At 27.4% G+C, this 19,392-nt stretch overlaps 2 protein-coding genes across 2 annotated transcripts; both read right to left on the bottom strand.

Annotated features, from left to right (window-relative positions):
- Positions 1 to 3,829: 3,829 nt before the first annotated feature.
- Positions 3,830 to 8,075, bottom strand: LOC132942137 (uncharacterized). Its single transcript, XM_061010446.1, has 4 exons — positions 7,947 to 8,075; positions 5,524 to 5,670; positions 5,142 to 5,303; positions 3,830 to 4,086 (listed from the first exon to the last, which is right to left on the bottom strand). The coding sequence occupies exons 1-4, from the start codon at positions 8,010 to 8,012 to the stop codon at positions 3,898 to 3,900; spliced, it is 564 nt and encodes a 187-aa protein (XP_060866429.1). The 5' UTR covers positions 8,013 to 8,075; the 3' UTR covers positions 3,830 to 3,897.
- A 3,713-nt stretch (positions 8,076 to 11,788) lies between these two features.
- LOC132940100 (uncharacterized) lies at positions 11,789 to 19,392 on the bottom strand. Its single transcript, XM_061007520.1, has 6 exons — positions 19,324 to 19,392; positions 18,794 to 18,946; positions 18,441 to 18,610; positions 12,800 to 12,947; positions 12,397 to 12,558; positions 11,789 to 11,999 (listed from the first exon to the last, which is right to left on the bottom strand). The coding sequence occupies exons 1-6, from the start codon at positions 19,390 to 19,392 to the stop codon at positions 11,811 to 11,813; spliced, it is 891 nt and encodes a 296-aa protein (XP_060863503.1). The 3' UTR covers positions 11,789 to 11,810.

The following is a 19,392-nucleotide window of genomic DNA, read 5'->3' as shown; positions in this document are numbered from 1 at the left end:
TAGGTGATAATGATTTTTGTCATGTGCGGTTGATGAGGATTTGTGATGATGATTAGTGATTGGGCTTGGCACCTTTGGCGGGTATGTTTAAATTTTTTAACCGTCGGTTTTTAGAGCTGTTTCCCGTTGCATGTCCGGTGCCTTTTCGTGTGTGGAATAGTGTAAAGTTTAAAACCGTGTAGGAGTGTCTAGCAAGTCAGTATCACATCAAGTGAAAAACGATCAAGTCATCTAGTTATAGGCACTCCGAGGCGTATCAGGTATACGTCATTGCAGACACGACGGTAAGTAAAATTGGTGTTTGGTGGATAGGAACTTTAGTTTAAATGTTACAGAAACAGTTAAAACTTTAAAGCCATAACATCAACGAGTTTATGGATCGTACGCGGTCACTCACTACATATACGTTCAAAAATTAGTGTTTCGTGTCGTGTCTTACCGAAAGACTGTCAATATGAGATATTGTTTACATAATTGCCGAAGGGAAAAATCATGTCTGCGTAAATTATTATTATCTAAGCGACACCCCTATTGGCGCACTGGCACTTCTATGTATTTTAGTACAGAATGTTTCAAGTTCGTACCACGGTTTCGGTGGACCAATTTTTTGATTTTAAATTGTTTTTTTTTCTTATTTTTCATTTTTTATATTTCTTCTCTACATGCCTACGAATGTTTGGTTTTCTTTATTCACCGGATTTTAGTACGGTCAAGTTAGGATTTTGTATTAATCAGCCGTAGATTAAATCAAGTAAAAACGACAAACTTGGCATAACTTTTATACTTTAGAGTTGAATTATACACTTACGTACAAACCACACAGGGCCAGCGATCTACCGCAAGTAGATGACTGCCTACCTGATAATATGCTGCTCGCATAATCACAAGCGTATCTCACGAACAACGCCTGTCGGGATGGCTTACCATTAAAATATAATATCATTTACACTTAAAAAGACATTGCTTCCACAGCATGTTACACCCAAAATGAGTTGAACAATCACAATTTTTTTCCCGGGAAACGCCCGGTAATTCATCTAGTTATAAATACAACAAAATTAAATTTAAAAGTTAATTTTATTAATATATAATATGATCCTAAACACCATATAAATTAACTGCTTAAGTAACTAAAAAAACTAATTGGCATCATCATGCAAGAATTATAAAAATATGTAGGTAATAATAATTTAATTTATAAAGATGATTTTTAAATAATGATATTTAAAGTATTCTCAACATTACAATATTATTCCAAGGTTTTTGGTAATTCAATGGTAGTTGAAACAAACATATTTTATAATCAGAAATTAATACAAATTTGAGTTCAATAGATGGCAATTATTATTAACACATTTTATGTTTGGAGATAACATATTTTGTCTATAATATTCTGGTTATTTCTTAAATGTTATCCAGTTACAAAATATAAAATGAGAGGTACTTAAGCTAATTACCAAATCTTTTTAATTAGTTATGAGTGAATCTTAGTACGACTGCTTATATTTAATTGTACGGTAATTGAGTAAATAACATATATTATGGGTTTAGAATAGACTTGATTTTTTTTCTGTAGCCGAAAAATGAAAATTCAATAATATTATAGTACTGATATATTTATCATTAGCGTAGAACTTTTGAACAACTTTCCATTGGTAATCAGTTGCTTGAGTATACAACAATGTTTCTGCACCAATTTCAAACGTTCCGTTTGTAATTTGGTAATGAACCTAAATGTTAAAAATTTTACAGATTCAAAAAATGATACAGTATATAACAATAATAATGGTTGACTTCTGTTTGAATTTTTTTTTGAAGAAATAACAATTTATATGTGTATTGCAATAGTTATATACAATTATATATAATACTAGTCATCCTGTGTTAAATAGGTGGCCCGTGAGAAACGCACAGGTGATAAGAATTATTGAGATTTTGTGAGTATGTGAAAAGTATAATTACTCCAACAGGTGCGTACGTATAAGTGTATAATTATTAATTTTTAACACTTAACTTTCAAAGTTATACGAAGTGTGAAGTTTTTTCCTCATAGCTTTTCCGGTGGTTTTTGGTTTGTTAAAAACATTAAAATAGAAATTCATGTTTTCGATAATCTAGCCGTCAGTCACCTCAAGTGATTTACGTGCAACTAAACCACCTAGTAAGCGAACTAAAATACTAATTTCTATTATTATTATTATTAATAGTAGGCGATCTTAAGACTTAGAATTTAGATAATGGATGTACTGTGTCGATTAGGAAACCAGTAACCACCTCATTAAGATAAGATTGTCTAGTTAAACTATAGTTTAATTCATATATTGAGTTTTAATTAACTGCCTATAGCAGAGCAAAAAATATATCCGGAGGTAAGCACCCCATTTGGTTCGTCGAAGGAAGCTGTCATGCATTTGAAAATAAGAAGAATATTCAAAGAAAGAAAGAACAATAGAATGATAGGATATTTTAATTAAATTATTGGCCATGAAAAATAACTGTTAGTTATAACTCTAGTTTATCGATTACTAGCTGTCACCCGCGTGCTTCGCCCCCGTGGATAGTTGTTTGCAAATTGTGTTTCTGTTTCGTGGCTCCACGAATCCTGTCTATCTATCTTCCAACGTTTTTTTTTTTTTTTTTTAAGAGCAATTGAACTGTATGCAGAGTATATATCGTTATCGTGATATTGTGTTACTGGTTCACAATGTATAGGTATTAATAATAATTTACAACACAAAACACTATGCAGCTTATCTAACATTCATCAAAATAATTGTAATAACTAAATTTCGGAAGTTGTCTCAGTAAACAATGTTATTTGACAATGTATTAATGTATTAGTGAACATTTTTTTGAACAGCATTAATATTTTATATTAATAGGTAGCCGATCAACGTGATAAATTGACTTGACGCAATTATTATAGTACATTGGATTTTAGTTACTCGACTTTTAAATACAGTAATAGTATGTATTGGTATACCGCAATAATAATAAATATTACACTATTTTACAGCACTATAGAATCTACATAATACGGAGTGTAGATAGTAATTATACATTTATACACTGTATATTGATGTATATTCATTTATTTTAATACATCGTATATTGTTATCCAAGTTAGACGGTCTATTGTTAAGTTTATTTTATGTTTAAGGTAATAAGGTACATACAACCAGTATTTTTTAAAATAAAGGTGCAATTAATTATTCAGTGGATATCGCAGTCTTCTTTTAACGCCACAACGGTAGCATAGTATAGCCAGTATTGGTACATAGTTTTAAAGATTGTATCCCAGATAAGATCACAACCTATGCCAGTGAACAGTAAGAATTTGTTTTCTATTCATTAATCATTCAATATTATTATGTTTTTACCATTTTCAAATGTCACAAAAAATTCAAAAATAAGTAGGTCGTGAACGAAAAGTCAACCATTTATACTTTTATTAGCAAAGTCTTATATTTTGTATAATAAAATAATATGTTCCTAAATGATAAAAATATCATTAAGCTGTAAACTTTTAATCAATAATTATTTTGTTGTACAATGAGACTGAGGGCTGATTGATATTTATTCATTCATTAGTTATTATGCACTAGGCGTCAAACACATTGCAGTAAATAATAAATAGTTTTATAACTGTAAACAATTTAAATAAAAGCCACATAATATTATAATTGTAATTAATATAACAATATTGAAAAATAATGTATTGTTTGGTATGCTTAAAATGTATTTTTTAATTTCTTATAATATGAATATTATGACATAATATTATATAATAATATAATAATAATTTTTATCTCATATACCATCACCACATTTTTTAATAATGAAATAGAACAATTTAAAAGTGATTTGTATTTGTCGGTCGATTATTTAAATACATAACTATAAGTTAAGTAAAGGTTTGAGTCTTTTTCTATAACTGAATATAGAAATGTGAAAGACATAACTACCGATATATACATCACCAGCATACATTTTTTGTGTCACTTTCCATTGATAGTTAGTCATATCAGAATACCAACGAACCGCTTGGTCAATATCATATGTTCCATTTATCAATCGATAATTTACCTAAATACAAAAAGTTAATTAATTATATCTTTAAAAATATTTATACACACGTTTTTATAAATATAATTAAAAAAAGGTGGATAAGTGGATGTCACTCTGCTGTACAGTAGGTTACAAGTGAGTCACTGTAATGGGTGGTGTTAAATTTGAATTCAATGATATAATATCATTGTATAAGAAAAACGATTCTGAGCGAAAACGGTCAGTCAGCCTATGATATTACATAGTATATTTGATGATATTCTTGTGAATAAAGTAATTTATATATAACCTATATTTACGTGGAGCCTTGTTTTGAGTTTTCAATCCTTATAGCCATAAAAGTTAAACATTTTATACATTTTTAACTTCAAAATAATTAATAAATTATAAATTTGATAAATGTTGTCAAAATTTGAACTTTAAATGCTTATAAAAAAAAATTGTGCCTATGTATTTTTAATATTTTTCAACTGTATGAGAATGATATATCAGGAGCCTTATATTAAATTTTCACGCTTTTTACCCAACAAATAAAATTTTATTGATATTAATAGAAAAAAAAACTAAAAAAATTGAAAATTGACAATGTCCGTAAACAGCTCAAAATAAGTCAAAATAATTTCAACATTTTATGTTGTAATTTTCAAGTATCTACAGTCATTCGTTTTTTAATTACAATAAAATAAGAAAATTGTTACATGAAAAATCGAGTGAATATCAAATGTTGTAAAAATATAAATTAATTTACTCATAAAAATTTAATTTAAGTTTCTTGTAGAAATTTTATTTTTGATAAAGGTAGACAAATGGACAATTGGAAGAGTTACATTACATAGGTTAGGTTAGGTTATAATATATAATATCCATTGAGTAGTAAATAGCAATTAGTAATTTCTCTAGTATACATATTACAATTACGATCATATTTACTCAAAATACATCACTAACTGACTGTTTATAAACTAGTTAAAAAATTAAGTATCACTAAAATTGATTAAAAATAATACCATAGAGTCGGCAACTCGTCAATAAATCAAAGTTAAAAAAGATTTAAATGACTTCGTTATCCTTACTTTATCTATTGGACAAACCATAGGTGGATCAAACGAATTGTACCAACGTGACCATATTTGATTCTTATCCTTCAATTTAGGGCAAATATCTGTTAATGTCCACGTTTGAAAGTATTCACAATTAATGCCATCGGCATCACAACGATAGATAACTACGATTACCTTCAAAAATAGATTATAGTAAATAAATAAATAAATAGAAGTATATTAATTTTTCAATAATAAAATTGATTTTTTCGTAATTGACTTAGTGTTATACCATAATATACAAAATACAATTCTATAACATGATAAGAGTACCTATAGAATATTTTACTTATTTAGTACCTAGGTAGCTGCCGGCTGATAGGTCCCGTGGTTAATTTAAAATTGTTACACTTACTTTGTCGATTAATAATTTCGAATGTATAGTAACATTTCCATTTATATATTGATCATCTTTGTATTGGTCGATCGAGAAATTTCCAGTGAGGTTATTATGTGTAGACATTTTTTTAAAACGTATAGTATACGTTAACAGTGGATTGTACTGAAAATCGTGTTAAATTACATTTTTGGATCAATGAAAAGCAAATCTATATAATTGATATAAGAGTTTATACCTACTTAAAGTATTATTGTTAGTTTATTTTCATTTAATTATAGGTTAATGTTATAATCACATTGTTCTGCCATATTATTTTGCATTATTAAATTTGTTGGTTAATTTATTTTTTAAAGTATGATTGATAAATTATTACTGCAGGTACTAAATAAAACTTTAATTATTTTTTGAATAACACATTTATGATTTTTAATTACTGTGTATGATATATTATAATTAATAATTATTGTTATTAGGTATTTATTTCATACTAGCTGAATTACCCGACGTTTCCCGGAAAAATAAATTATGATTTAACTCCTAGGACTACATTTATGTCTAAGAACATGCTCTACGATTTCCACTTTAATTTAAAAAAGATGAATGAAATCGGTAAATGCGTTCTCAAGTTATACCACGACAAAGAATTGTAAAAATGTATACAAATTTGGGTCTATATATAATATAGAGATTTTAATTAATAAATTATTTATAGTATTTTATAGATGGTAATTTTTTTTAATCTCTTCAACAAATGTGTCATTTCGCATTTATAAATAACATGAAAAATAAATTTGCAATTTAATATGCAGCACAGGTTTACAAATATAAAAATCAGATATTATACAAACAAACGTGTTAGAAAAAAGTCACTGACTGAGCAACGACTGTGTACGAAATTATTTTACAAAAACTAAAATATATTAGATACAATATTTTAAGAGGCCAGACCACCATAATAATATTATGTATAGTCTATATATTGTTTGAAATATTTACAATCCATGTACCTACCAAAATACTTAATATTCTAAGTACATTTGATGATTATAAATAATAATATTATCTTGTATTGCTTTGTGCTACGTGCTTCTAAGGTGGAGGCAACAAATTCGGATTTTGTATCTAGATCTGACAACTCTAGTATACTATATATATTAGTATATATTATTATTGTATACTTTTTAAGTAAAAAAAATCGCGAGTTAAGATAATTACCAATTTTAGATTCCGAGTGGAGCGATGGTTATACAATGATGTGTGTGTTTATTTTTTCTTTAATGGTTGCAGATAATATTCTCTGTGTAGAGAATATAATATAATTTATATGAGATGGATAATTATTATTATATACCTAATTTATATAATATACTATGTAAGAAATATGTCTATAACATTTTCCTCTTAACATTCAACTAACTAGAGGTATTGACTGCACTTTTACTATAGTTTTAAACTAAAATTTTATTTTTTGTTAAAATTAAATATTTCAAAAAAATAAATTTAATGAAATTTTAGAATCCTGCCTTTTTAGTATAATATGGCAATTAATATCATATTATTAATTATTTAATATTCTATATTTCTATTCTATTTGATGCCTACTATTTCTGAAAAAATCAATTCAACTTACAGTAGGTACCTATACTAAAAGAAAAATTACTCATAGTAAAATAAATGCATATTACATTTATTAGAAACATATGATACTTTTTCGTGATAATTTTTCAAATTTAATACATCTATTATTGTGACCTACTCTATGACGAAGTACACTTCAAAGTTTAAACCTACTGTACGGAAAATTGACTTTTCCGGTCTTATTAAAAAAACTTTTTAGTACCTACAATCAGTGCCGCAATTAGGATTCTTGGGGCCCCCGGAAAAAAGTCAATGCATGGGGCCCTGAGGTCTATGTATATAATATTTTTTTATAGGTAACCTATACGAAAATGAATAATGATGGTGATTTTTTTTCAAAAAGCCTAAAAAATATAATGTGAAGGCCCACCACACAGTGATTAGTGACCATTTTTTTCTTATTCGTATGACTTAATGAGCATTAGCACTAAGATATTAATGACCATTTATAGATAAATATGGATATTATAATGGATATGCAAACTCCGTTCTTCGACAACAAATTAAGTATTTTTATTTGATTTAAACATTAGATTACAATGCATTATTTAAAAATTTAAAATAGATGCGGGGCCCCTTGAGCCAACGATTAGCGGCCCTCTACAGGGGTATTGCCCCGGCTGCCCCTGTGGTTGTTGCAGCACTGCCTACAATATTAACCTTTTAATAATTTACTACTGATATAACCTATAGGTATGTGTATACATTTTAGCTATGTCACAGTATTAAAATATACAACAAATTATTATGATCAAACAATCGAGAAAGTTTAACTGCAGGTTCTAATTCTATATACTTACAAGTGACATCACATCCCTTAGAAAAACTCCAATGAAAACCATAATTAATAACTTAAACAGTACCATACTTGCAGTATTTATATCTATTTATGAATTTTCGTTATAAGATAAACATTAAAAGGTATAAAAATACAACAGAAATATCTATAAACACAAACTGTTGACTTCAAGTACTAGTAATGAAATGAATATCGTAACGAGAATCATAAAAAAATGTCCCTTTTGTTCACAATATAATATAAAGTTCAAATAGATTTAATTTGAAAAAACTATTTTGTTCTATAATGACAATCATTTCATCATGTTGAAGGCCTGCTATGATTCGGTTTAGTGATCTATTAATAATATTAATCAGTAATGTTACAATTAATAAACAAAAAATATAATGCATTATATATTATAATCTCTTTAAAATTTTTTTTAATCAGTAAAAATCATTATTGTGAACAATATTATTGTTTTGAATGATGAACTGATAAACCTGATTAACTGTATAGCCTTGTATTGTTTTATATCAAGTTGTTTTTTTTAGTTTTTCGAGTTTTAAATGTAAGGACAATTAGGAACAGTAATTTTCCATACTTTTTTTTATACTGTTCATTAGCGTACGTAGGATTTTAGTTCGGTTAAGGTTTTACCCGAGTAAATAGTTTTACATTATTTTTTTCTAAACAATTTTTATATAACAAAATTACCTATAGTTAGTCTCAATTTTAGTCTACATTTATAGTATTTAACCTGATCGTATATAGCGCCTCTTCGAGCTGTAATACACGTGGTAACAATTGATGGACGACGGTACACCATCGATTATGGCAGACGTATAGGCAATGTTCTAAATCAGCCAAAAAAAAACCGAAACTATGATTATCGACGTCGTTGTCATATTCAACAATTTATTTTATATCCAATAAAAGTGACCAACAATTGATCTGTGGGTACCGAAATTATGGTAAAAAAGATTTTTTTTTTTGGGGGGAGGGGTCAGAACACTCAGAACCCTAGAACCCTACCCCTGCGCACGCAGGCCACTGATATTAGTTTTAATACACATGACTTACCAAACAGTTCCTCCTCTTTTATTTGAATTTTCAATTATACTAAATGCCATGGTATTCTTAGAATTTGGATTTTTTGGATCATTTAAGGAGTTTTCAGTAGATCATTGATATTTTAGGTAATGCGCAACCGAGGCGATAAGTTAATATTATACGAACACGTTAATACGATAAAATAATTACCGTCACCGACGCGATGTACGTTGTTGGTAACCAATGCAGGGCAAAGCGTGACTCTTTTACCTTCGCATTAATTACGTGATTATCAATATAATACTATCTACAGATAACAACTTTATAGTTTATTGTGTGACAAGGGCGGTAAGTGAGCTGTTTCAGTCGCGGGCCGCATTTCGCCCAAGACTGAAATTGCCTTCCCGCACGAGCCACACATACTATTTTTTGTCACACCCCTGCGTTTATGGAAAAGGTTATGCAGGGATCTATGCAACAATTATAGACTATTCTACAAAAACAATTTCATGGAAGACATTTTATTTTATTTCAAAATTAACAATTTTTACTTTGTATATTTTATTATTGTAACTGATAAGATTATTATACAAATTGCGTGAAATAAACTTATTAACGCATCGTTCGACGCACTTATCTAGGAACAGTGCAAATTAAATATGTTTAAATGTTTATGCGTCATGCAATGAGGTTATACTATACATTTAAGATGTAACCAAAAGTTTATGTTTTGTAAGGACCGTGGTAGGCATAAATTTTAGTTTCTGGTTGTGCAGGGGATACGCGCCCGGCGGCCGGCACTTTTGGGGATTTCTTCTTTTCCGCCCGCTGGACGGAAAAAGGAACGCTTTCAAACGCTTCAACCCGTGGTCGAAAACCAAACTTTCGGTGCAGGCGTGACAAAAAATAAATTGAAACATCGAAATTGTGATGACTAAATTTCGGTAGTTGTCTTGGGAAACAATGTTGTAGAACAATGTATTCTATAAATTAGTGAACATTTTTTTGAACAGCATTATTATTTTATATTAATAGGTATAGCCGATCTACGTGATAAATTGACATGGTGCAATTATTATAATACCAACATTGGATTTTAGTTACTTTTTTTTTAAATACAGTAATAGTATGTATTGGTATACAATTAGTCCAGTGTTTGGCAAGTTCCTTATAAAAAGGAATTCGTTCCGTTCCTTGTCCCTTAAAAATAAAAAGAATTCGTTCCTTTGTTGTTCTCTTGGAAAATGAACGAGTTCCCTTTTTAGCTCCAAATAAAATAAAAATTCTTATATAATCATTAATGTTTTTTTTTTTCATATGCATACTTCTTTAATGTTTATGAATAATAATAATAATTTAATAATTCTCCAACAAGAAAATTATAATATATACCTACAAGTAAGTACCTACATATTTTATAATTCTAGTTTGAGATTTTCTTCAAAATTAAACTGTTGGCCGACGTTTGTCCACTGTCTTATCGTTTATTGTTATAATAATAATAATTATATTTTATATAGATACTAATTTCTATATAAATTAAAACTTATAACTTTAAGAAACATTATAAAGATACTGTAATAACTAATTAGTAACAATTAACGTCGACACTTGATAACGACCACCAATTGGCAATATTATACATTATACACATTAAAAAAAAAATACATCTTAATTTCAATTTCTTACATATCTGTGTAAATTATTAGAACTAGAAAGGAACGAAAATTATTGTTATTTTTCCTTGACTCGTTCATTTTCCCGTTTTTTTTTTTTATATAAAAAGGAATCCGTTCCTTCCAAACACTGACAATTACACTATTATACAGCACTATAGAATCTACATAATATGGAGTGTAGATAGTAAATTATATATCCATTGGCGCAACTGGGGGGGGGGGGGCTTAGTCCCATGACTAAGATTTAGCCCCCCCAAAAATTATCCCTTATTGATTTAGATATAAGCCCCCTCTGGGTTATTTTAAATAAATAGTTTTGTTAGCCCCCCAGAATTTTAACCCTAGTTGCACCTATGTAATATATCTCATTGTATTTTGATGTATATTGACTAATTTTAATAGGTACATTGTAAATTGTTATCCAAGTAACACGGTCTTATGCTAAGTTTATAAAGTAATAAGGTACCTACAACCTGTTTTTTTTTAAATATACTATTAAATACTCAGTGGATAACGCCACGGTTCTTTTGACGCCACGGTAGCGTAGTAGAGATATATAGTTTTAAAGTTTGTTTCCTAGATAAGATCACAACCAATGCCACTGAACAGTAAGAATTTGTTTTCTATTCATATATATCATTCAATGTTATTATATTATTTCCATTTTAAAATATCACAATACATTTAAAAATAAGTAGGTCGTGAACTCGTGAACGACAAGTCAACCATTAATAATTTTATTACCAAAGTTTTATATTTTGTATAATATAATAATATATTCCAAAATGATAAGAATATCACTAAGGTGTATACTTTTATTCAATAACTATTTTGTTGTACAATGACACAGACGGCTGATTGATATTTATTCATACATTAGTTATTATGGACTAGGCGTCAAACACATTGCAGTAAATAATAAATAGTTTTATAATTGTAAGCAATTTAAATAACAATATTGAAAAAAAATGTATTGTTTGGTATGCTTGAAATGTATTTTTTAATTTCTTATAATATACATATTATGACATAATATTATATAATAATATAGTAATAATTTTTATCTCATAAACCATCACCACATTTTTTAATGACGAAATAGAACAATTTAAAAGAGATTTGTATTTGTCGATTGATTATGTTTTAATACATTACTATAACTTAAATAAAGGTTTGAGTCTTTTTCTATAACTGAATATTGAAACATGAAAGACATAACTACCGATATATACATCACCAGCATACATTTTTTGTGTCACTTTCCATTGATAGTTAGCCATATCAGAATACCAACGAACCGCTTGGTCAATATCAATTGTACAATTTACCATTCGATAATTTACCTAAACACAAAAAGTTATTTAATTGTAACTTTAAAAATATTATACACACATTTTTATAAATATAATTAAAATACAATTTGACTATGTCTGAAATATTAAATAAAAAGAGTTACACTACACAGGTCATAATATGATATACATGACAATATATAATATACGATATCCATAGAGTAGTAGATTAGCAATTAGTAAGTTCTCTACTACCTATACATAATAAATTTACAATTACGATTATATTTACTCAGACTACATTACTAATCGACTGAAATCTATAAACTAGTTAAAAAATTAAGAATAATTAAAAATAATACAATAAAAACACAATAATACTATTGAATTGTCATCTCGACAATAAACCAAAGTTAAAAAAATATCTAAATGACTTCGTTATCCTTACTTTATCTATGGGACAAACCATAGGTGGATCAAACGAACCGTACCAACGTGACCATATTTGATTCTTATCCTTCAATTTAGGGCAAATATCTGTTAATGTCCACGTTTGAAAGTATTCACAATTAATGCCATCGGCATCACAGCGATAGAAAGTTACTATAACCTTCAAAAAAACATTATACCCAATTGATAATAATAATAATTAAAGATAAATAAATAGAATTATATTCATTTTTGAATAATAAAATTGGTTCGTTCGTTATTGACTTAGTATTATCCTGTATACAAATTACAATTCTTTAACGTGATAAGAGCATAGAATATTTCAATTATTTTGGTGATATTTTTTGACATACCTAGGTAGCTGGTAGGTCCTATGGTTAATTTAAAATTGTTTCACTTACTTTGTCGACTATTAATTTCGAATTTATAGTAACATTTCCATTTATAAATTGATTATCTTTGTATTGGTCAATTGAAAAATTCCCAGTGATGTTGTCAAATGTCGTAAATTTTTTATAACGTATAGTATACGTCAACAGTGGGATTGTACTGAAAATGTTTAAATAACATTTTTGAATCAGCGAATAGCAAATCTATATGATTGAAATAATATTTTATACCTACTTAAAGTATTATTGTTAGTTTATTTTCATTTAATTATAGGCTAATCCTATAATTAAATCGAGATTTATTTATATTGTTCTGCCATGTTATTTATCATTATCAAATTTGTTGGTTTAACTCATTTTTTTAAAGTATTTTTGGTAAATTATTACTATATACATATTACAGACATAACAGTATTTATCTAGTATAACCTATATAGGTATACTATAGATAAAACTATAAAAATTATATAAATATATTTATATTTATAGACCTTTAAAAGTTTCTACCTTTCATAGTTTTAGATTCTGAGTGGAACGATGAATGTATTGATTTTACAATGATGTGTTTTTTTTTTGTCTGTCATCACGGTTTGGGGCAAAAAACTGCTTCGATGTTCTTCAACAGTATTTTGTCCGATGGGAATCTAGTTGGGGGGGTCAAAATTTAAAATTCAAAATAGTTTTCAAAAGCAGCGGGAAAAACACTATAAAAATTAAGTAAAAATAAAAATTTTTACACAAAATCGGTTTTCCACAAATCGATTTTGGTTTTTGGTGAAACTCTAAAACAAATAAGCGTATGCATGACATTTTCACTGGTTGTTTATACTTGTTTTTTCTATTCACGGTAAATTTTTTTAAAATATTTTGATTTGTTTTGAATTGTTTAGGAACATTTTCAGTTTTCAATTTTATTAGTCTTTCAGATTCCGAGCGAATATATTGATTTTTCAATGATGTGTGTTTTATTTCTAATTTTTATTTTTTTTTAATTTTTTTTTGTCTGTCATCACCTTTTAGGATAGTAAAATGTTTAGATTTTTTTCAAGAGTAAAGATAGGCTTCTGATAGGAAAGCGAATCTGGTTGGTACTTGGGGGGGGGGGGGGGGGGGGGTCAAAAGTATACATTTCCCAGTTGTTTTAAAAAGCGCCGTAAAAACAAAAGGAAAATTAAGGAAAAAACGGGAATTTTTACGCAAAATCTCTTTTTGATAAAATCGATTTTGGTTTTTGGTGCAACTCTAAAACAAATGACCGTAGGTACATGAAATTTTTGACTGAATGTTTATATTAGTAATTTCTATACACCATAACATTTTCCAAATATTTTGACTTATTTTGAGCTGTTTACGGACATTTCCAGTTTCTATGAGTTAACATCAATAAAATTTGTTGGTTAAAAAAGGTTGAAAATTTAATAGAAGGCTCCTAGAATATTTTTTCAAAGGCAGATCCATAGTCACAATTTTTTTTATAAGCATTTAAAGTTTAAATATTGACAAAATACGTAAAATTCACGAAAATATGCAAATAATGCAATCTTTTAACCGATCAGTTAAGAATACCTGTATAATATAGGGTCGTAAGTATGAAATATTTCACAAGAAGTTTTCACTTTGAAATATTTAAACTTGAAACTGTCACCCTTCTTGAAATATTTCAATGAAATATTGAAAAATATGTTATTTTTATTTTGTGTTTTTTGGCTTGCTTCATAAAACCATCACTAGATGGTCAGACTGATTTCACAACTGATTAGTGATTATCAATATTTTATTTCCGAACTCTGTCTAGAGACGATATAATTTATATGAGATAGATAATTATTATATAATTTATATAATGTACGATGTAAGTAATATTTCTATAACATTTTCAACTTAACATTCAACTAAAAAGAGGTATTTACTGCACTTTTAACTACAATTTTAAGTTGAAATTTTATTTTTTATTTTTCGTTGAAATGAAATATTTCAAAAAAATTAATTTCATGAAATCTTAGAACCCTGCTAATATAGTATAATATAGCAAATATCAAATTATTAATTATATAATATGCTATGCTATATTTTGCTATTATCGGCAAAAGTCAATTCGACTGACCGTATACTAAAAGAAAAATGAATTACTCATAGCAAAATAAATACATATTACATTTATTAGAAACATAGGATAATTTTTCAAATTTAATACATTTATTATTGTGACCTACTCTATGACCCTACTCTCTAAAATCTAAACCTATTATACGGAAAATTGACTTTCCCCAGTCTTATTAAAAAACTTTTTAGTACAATAACCTTTTAATAATTTACTTCTGATATAGGTATGCGTATGTCATAGGTTTAAAATATATAACAAATTATTATGATCAAACAATCGAGAAAGTTTAACTGCAGGTACTAATTTTATATACTTACAAGTGACATCACATCCCTTAGAAAAACTCCAATGAAAAACCATAGTTAATAACTTAAATAGTACCATTATTTACTTGTATTTATATCTATTCATGAATTTTCGTTATAAGATAAACATTAGAATGTATAAAATACAACAGAAATATCTATTAACACAAACTGTTGACTTCAAGTACTAGTAATGAAATGAATATCGTAACTAGAGTCATAAAAAATGTCCTTTTTGCTCACAATATTATATAAAGTTCAAATAGGTTTAATTTGAATAGCTATTTTGTTGTATCATAACTATCTTTCCATCGTGTTGAAGGCCTGCTATGATTCGGTTTAGTGATCTATTAATAATAGAAAACAGTAATGTTACAATTAATAAACAAAAAATATAATGCATTATATATTATAATCTCTTTTAAATTTTTTTTAATCAGTAAAATCATATATTGTGAACAATGTTATTATTTTGAATGATGACATGATAAACTCGATTAACTATATAGCCTTGATATATTATTTTATATCAGTTAGTTTTTTTTAGTTTTTAGTGTTTTAAATGTAAAGAAAATTTGGAACAGTAATTTCTATACTTTTTTTATACTGTTCAGTAGTAGTATGAAAATATTTATTTGTAATATAATAATAAACTGATATAATATTTAATGCGCAACTGAGGCGTTAAGTTATGATTATACGAACACGTTAAATGTTAATACGGAATAATAATATTAATAATTATTGTCACCGATTACGTTGAGTACGTTGAGTACGTTGTTACCGATGCAGGTAACGCCAGGGGCGGATTCAGAGTTAGGAAACTGTGGGTCAGGACATTTCAAGGGGCCACTTTTTAAATCAGATTAGAAATCTATACTTGTGGCCAATTTGATCAGCAAATATTAACTGTGGGTCAGCTGAACTCCTGACCCCCCCCCCCCCCCACCCTAGATTCGTCAATGGGTAACGCGTGATTTTTCTGTCCCTCATTAATTAGGTGATTATCAATATAATATAATTATATACAGATAACAACTTAAAATATATTGAAACATTAAAAATTTTAAGACTTGATGTGAACTAGGTAGGTAATCAGGAAGGAATCGGTCTTTTTATTTTAATACAACTAGAAATTATTTACGAGAGTATAGTAGGTATATTTAAACGACTCTTTAATTAAATATATTATATATAAATATTAAACAGTTATGGATGAATAGATATTATGAATTAGCTTCTACATAATGTTGTAGTTTAATTTGATAATTGTAGCCAAAAAAATAAAATTCCATCATGTAACTACCGATAAATATATCATCAGAGTAGAGCTTTTGAACTACTTTCCATTGGTAATCAGTTATTTGAGGATACAACAGTAGTGCTGGGCCAATATCAATAGTTGCATTTCGTATTCGATAAATCCCCTAAACGAAAAAAGGTATTATTATGGACCAGTCTCAATACACAACGATAATTATAGTAGAATACTGTTATTTTAAGAAAAAAACAACAATTATTTTATAATGCATATATTTTGTAATTTTTTTATTCCATGTGCCTATCCTGCATTCAATTAACGAACATTTAACATCCAACTGTTAATAGTTTTGCATTAATTATGGTTGAATATTTTACTCGTTGAGTAGGCTGGTGCATTATAAACGTGTTCAATTTGAATTCAACGACAAATCATTGTTACGAAAAAAGATACTGAGAAAAGAGGATGATGAGATGATCAGTATTTTTTTGAATTATATTGGTAATTTTTTTTCTACTTGTAATATAATAAGGTAGATTCAAATAGTTTTCGGTGTACCGATCGTGGGCAGTCCCCAGTCGGACAAAATGAGAGAGAAAATAGATTAACAAAATACTGCCCAAATGCATCACAAATATTATATTTTTGTAAGCATTGGCTAGTTGGCATATGGCTGCTAACTTCATCAATATATCCTGTAGTCTGCTATCTAGCGTTGTTTTATATGTCTATGCAGCAACATAAGTTTATCATTTATCAAATTACTTATGAAAGTCGGTAATAATTTAATTATTATTAGATTAAATTAAATAATAATATAGGTAGACAATCGGTCAACAATATTTATAATAACAAAATTACGACCCGTCATCAAAGATAAAATTTTAAGATAAGACAAATATTGATCATCCAGTGCAATAAGGTAAAATATGAATTACATTTTTTTTTTTCACTTTTTATTAACGCGGATATATCAGTAATGTCATTTGTGAAGACGACGAAATACCATTTTTACTACTCACTTTTACATAATATTAAATACATGTCTAACTAAAAAACGCGGAACCTAACTTGGTGTCTGGGTCACCATACTTAACTATTTTTATGAACTTCCTCCTACCAATTTTTTTAGGAGCATAATATCACGAGGGATATCATCACTATTACTAAATCGTACTAATCATACGTTTTAAAATATCCATCGTGAAGACTTAATCAAAGGATAACAAAATTTCTCTTAAATATGTGACTAATTATATTCATTAAATCTAACGTTTTTTGATATGTTTATACAGCAACATAAATTTATCTTTTATCAAATTACTTATGATAAGATTTTAAGATAAGACAAATGTTGATCATCCAGTGCAATACGGTAAAATATGAATTATATTAATTGTATTAAGGCGCGAGGTGGATATATTAGGAATGTAATTGGCGAAGACGAAGAAATACCATTTTTATTACTTACTTTTACATAATATTAAATACAATGTCTTCGGTTAAATTTTAAGTACATATTTTGGAGCATATTACAGTTTTTTTACATGCATATTTTGAAGATTTTTTGTGTGTATAAATCCGTTCCCTACCCATTACAATATTTTTAAATCACTTGCCCATACGCATTATAAGTTTTATGAACTAATACCAAAACACCAAACGTCCAAGGGGAGGCACATATTTTAATGTACATCCGGGAATTGGGTCACAATTAATCATTTCATTATTTTAGTATTCAAATAGAAAAATATTTGGAAATTTTTGCCAATTTTCGACCACTCAAAATAACGATAAACCTATAAAAAAATAATTTTAAAAACTACACAAAATTCTTATGCAACATTTTAGTAATTAGAGATATATATTGTAATTATTTAATTATATTATCTATTTAATGAATTCGTTTTAAAAATTGTCAACTCATGAATAAAGCAGAGCCCATTATATTATTGAAAAATAAATATTAACATTAAAATTAACTTCCTTACTTTATTTATTGGACAAACCATCGGTGGATCAAATGAATCGTAAAATCGGGACCATACTTGATTCTTCACCTTTAATTTATTGCAAACGCCTGATAATGTCCACATATTTTGAAAGTATTCGCAGTTAATACCATCTGGGTCACAACGATAAAATACCACTGCCTTAAAAATTAAAATATAATTATCTAACATGCTATTAATACTGGTTAATTTCAATAATTATTTAAAATTTATAAAACAAATAATATAATTTAACAACATTATAGTCCATTGATTTAATGAATTATTTTTACAATATAAAATAGAATTTAATCTGAATATCATGGTTTCATATTTTGTACTTACTTTGTTAGTTAGTTCTTTCGAATTGATTGTAATTTGGGCATTTAAAAATTCTCCATCTTTGTATCGATCGATTGTATAATAATTAGTAGTGATGTTAGGTTGTACTTCCATTTTTTTTAAAACATATAGAGTGTATGTTAACAAAGGATTGTACTAAAAATTTTAATGACATATAAATATATTGTATAAACATATTAAATTGTTGACCGGGGAAGTAATGTGCTTATGTGCAAAAGGTAAAAAAGGTTAAGTAAAATAATCAATTTAATAATATCAAGATTTTGATATTTTTTCTCAAAAAAATATACCATGAAAATCAATTTTTTTCTGATATGGGTTACAGGTACTTAGTGAAAACATATCATTAATGTTATTAATTTTCAATTAAAACTATTAACTTAATGTCAGATATTTTTAATTTATTAGTTAATTATGTGTTAGTTTATCGATCACAAGTACTATTAGGCACTTACCGATATATTCAAAACAATGGTAACTATATACGAATACGTAATAATAAATATACCTACAGACATAACGTTGATAATAAGGGCTCCAATAAAAATTAAGTAAAACGACATCTTTATTATTTTTGCCAT

The sequence above is a fragment of the Metopolophium dirhodum genome, chromosome 3 (assembly GCF_019925205.1).
Source record: "Metopolophium dirhodum isolate CAU chromosome 3, ASM1992520v1, whole genome shotgun sequence".
NCBI classification, from domain to species: domain Eukaryota; kingdom Metazoa; phylum Arthropoda; class Insecta; order Hemiptera; family Aphididae; genus Metopolophium; species Metopolophium dirhodum.
The sequence above is the reverse complement of the archived record's forward strand: the minus strand, read 5'-3'. Positions and strand labels throughout refer to the sequence as shown.

Coding starts and splice junctions, on each gene's coding strand:
- LOC132942137 (XM_061010446.1), bottom strand. CDS start 8,012: ATGGTACTGTTTAAGTTATTAATTATGGTTTTCATTGGAGTTTTTCTA. Junction 5,671..7,946: donor TAAGGGATGTGATGTCACTT/GTAAGTATATAG, acceptor CACGATTTTCAG/TACAATCCACTGTTAACGTA. Junction 5,304..5,523: donor CGAAATTATTAATCGACAAA/GTAAGTGTAACA, acceptor CTATTTTTGAAG/GTAATCGTAGTTATCTATCG.
- LOC132940100 (XM_061007520.1), bottom strand. CDS start 19,392: ATGGCAAAAATAATAAAGATGTCGTTTTACTTAATTTTTATTGGAGCC. Junction 12,559..12,799: donor CGAAATTAATAGTCGACAAA/GTAAGTGAAACA, acceptor GTTTTTTTGAAG/GTTATAGTAACTTTCTATCG. Junction 12,000..12,396: donor TGGTTTGTCCCATAGATAAA/GTAAGGATAACG, acceptor TTTTGTGTTTAG/GTAAATTATCGAATGGTAAA.